This window comes from Bison bison, unplaced genomic scaffold (assembly GCF_000754665.1).
Source record: "Bison bison bison isolate TAMUID 2011002044 unplaced genomic scaffold, Bison_UMD1.0 scf7180017864537, whole genome shotgun sequence".
NCBI classification, from domain to species: domain Eukaryota; kingdom Metazoa; phylum Chordata; class Mammalia; order Artiodactyla; family Bovidae; genus Bison; species Bison bison.
This window is the reverse complement of record NW_011495085.1, coordinates 7,107,530-7,110,030: the sequence shown is the minus strand read 5'-3', so window position 1 is coordinate 7,110,030 and position 2,501 is coordinate 7,107,530. Positions and strand designations below refer to the sequence as shown.

At 58.7% G+C, this 2,501-nt stretch overlaps 1 protein-coding gene across 1 annotated transcript in view; it reads right to left on the bottom strand.

The window, feature by feature from the left end:
* Positions 1-3: 3 nt before the first annotated feature.
* Positions 4-2,501, bottom strand: part of GDPD2 (glycerophosphodiester phosphodiesterase domain containing 2) — a gene marked incomplete at its 3' end in the record, with an annotated part of 4,053 nt that continues 1,555 nt past the window's right edge. Inside the window, exons 2-9 of the mRNA XM_010832131.1 lie at positions 1,989-2,102; positions 1,603-1,706; positions 1,254-1,347; positions 1,032-1,091; positions 703-801; positions 433-526; positions 140-285; positions 4-24 (exon numbers count right to left, since the gene is read on the bottom strand). Coding sequence (XP_010830433.1) covers positions 4-24; positions 140-285; positions 433-526; positions 703-801; positions 1,032-1,091; positions 1,254-1,347; positions 1,603-1,706; positions 1,989-2,093 — 723 coding nt within the window. The remainder of the gene's footprint in view (positions 25-139; positions 286-432; positions 527-702; positions 802-1,031; positions 1,092-1,253; positions 1,348-1,602; positions 1,707-1,988; positions 2,103-2,501) is intronic.

The window sequence follows — 2,501 nt, the reverse complement described above, 5'->3', positions numbered from 1 at the left end:
CATCAGGGTGTTCTCGGGGGCCAGCTGGGAAAGGCGAGGAAGCAGGGAAGGGTGGGAGCCTGGGAACCCACAGGCCTGGCCGCAGCAGCCTGGAGAAGCAGACCTTCCCCACCCGGCCAGCATTCTGCCCCACACTCACCATGGGGGCCCCTCGGTGTCCTATCAACTTAGGCTTGTGTGGTAGGTCTTTGGGTTCCATGATACAGGCTGAGGAGATGAATAGGGGCGCCAGGTAGATGCCCAGGGTGGCTCCAAAATACAGGAGCAGTAGCAGGATCTTGGGACCTGTGGGGAGTGGGGAACAGGCCATGAAGAAAGGGCAGTGGTGGGCCCTCGGGGCAGAAAACAGCACAGGTATAGGAAATGGAGCAGCAGGAGGCAGAAGCACTGGTGGGCATTAAAGGGACTGGAGGGTGGGGGTGGAGTTGGCACCTCTTCGATGGATATGGTAGAAGGTATCAGCCACAGGCCAGGCCAGGAGGGTGATGCCAGCAGCTGCTCCAATGTGAAGGAATGGGGCTGTGGCCTGTGGACAAGAGCTGGTAAGGTCTTAGAACCTTAGAAACTCTCCTCTTCTTGTCCTAGGAGCTGACTTTTGAAGTTGAGGGCTTCCTGCAGTTTTGGGGCACCAGGGAGCACGCTGTGTCCTGGGGTTGGCCACAGGCGAAGGTTCCCCCCAAGCACTGGATATCAGCCACTCACCTGCAGTGACAGACGTAAGCTATGCCACTCCTCCTGCCATTGGACCTCCAGTCCCACAAGGCCAGCAGCCACAAGAAATATGATGAGGAGCAGCAGCACCTGGGGAACCAGGGGTGAGGGGCACGTTTGTGTCAACTTGGGCTGCCTAGGCTGCCCCTCACTCTATGAAAACAGGAGCATTCCCTTCTCCTGGCTCATCCACTGTCCTCCTTTCATTCAACATATATTTACTGGGTTTTGGGTCCTGGGCTTGTGCCCAGGAAGAGAAGAGCCGGCTAAGCACCGGGCCCAGTGTGCCCCTCTCCCACTTGCGCCCATCCCCACTCTACCTTGTGGACGGTGTGCAGACACAGAGGCTGGCCATAGAGCCACAGGAGCAGGGCCAGGAGCTGGGGGCAGAGGTGGTTGGAGTCATGATGTGCCAAGAGGGGTCACTGAGTGAGTTTCCTAGGCTGACCCCTCCCTCTACCCTCCCCTCAGTGGCCAGGATGCGAGCGACAGCGTAGAGAGGAAGGGAGGGCTAAGATTAGGCCAGTTGTCCCTGCACCCACCAAGAGCAGGGATGCGTATGTGACCAGTAGAGAGATGACCAGCAGGAATGCCGGGGACCAGTCCATCCAGTGCCCCCAGCGCTGGAATAGGAATCTGTGGGAGGGGAGAGGGAGGTGTCCGAGTGGGGGAAGGGTGGTAATAGTGGCCCGAGGGGAGTTGGGCTGGGTGGATCCAGGACCAAGGCTAGAAGGGAGTGAAGGGAAGCCCTTCATGGGGTCAGGGGCTCCAAGGTCTGGGGAGACTTCATGGACGGGTTTTCAAAGAGGCAAAGTAGGGGCTGAGCACCCAGGGGTCCCAGGGTGGGGAGTAGATGGACATGTCTGCTGAGGAAGGGGATCCATGACACACTCATTGAAGTTGTGCAGGTCATTGAGAAGGATGAGCACGACGTACAGCCAGCCCAGGGAGAGGAGGAAGGTGAGGAAGAGCAGGCCAAACCAGACGCATTCGCACTGCAGAGGGGCAAGAGAGAAGCTCACAGCGGCTCACATCCCCACTTCGGCTCAGAGTCCCCAGGGGATGGCAGCTCAAGGGGGCTTCCTGCAAGGCGTGGGGCTGCTGTGCTTTGCAGGCAGTTCTTTCCATATTTGAAGGGATTTTCCTCCTGGGGAGAGAAAATCCCTTCCCCATCCCTGCCTCTCCACTGTCTCTGAGCACACCTGGATATCTTTCCCCCTCCAAGTGGTCCCCGCCTTGGACTTCCACCCCTACCCACCCCCCAATCCGTACTTCACCTTGTTGGTTTGCATCCTATCCCTGGGGCATTTCTTCCAGTGGCAGCTGTACAGGCAGTGGAAGCAGCGGGCCCAGACAGAGCAGCAGCCAGGGGATTCGGCCATGGTAAGGGCCTGGGGGGAGGGACGCTTGGCTCTCAGAGACCCTGGCAGAAGGCAGATCCCAGCCTCCCTCCCAGTGAGGAGCCCAGTGGGGGAGGAGCGGAGGCCTGGGCCACTGCTCAGCAACGGAGGTTACAGGGCAGGCTCCAAGTGCCAGATTGGAGGAGGAGATGAGCAAAGGGGACAGTTTCCGGGGTCTTCCTTTCAACAGCACACCTGGAAAGTCAGAGAAAAACTCAGGAGGTCTAGCCTCTAGGTGGATACACACCCACGCTGTCCAACTCCTCCCCTTTTAACAGCATCCCTATCTGGGGATGGAGTGCTTGCCTCGGGTGGGGACTCAGGAAAAACTGCCTGGGGTGGGGCATACAGGGTTTAGCAAGCTGAAGAAAATCTGGCCAAGCTTCAGGC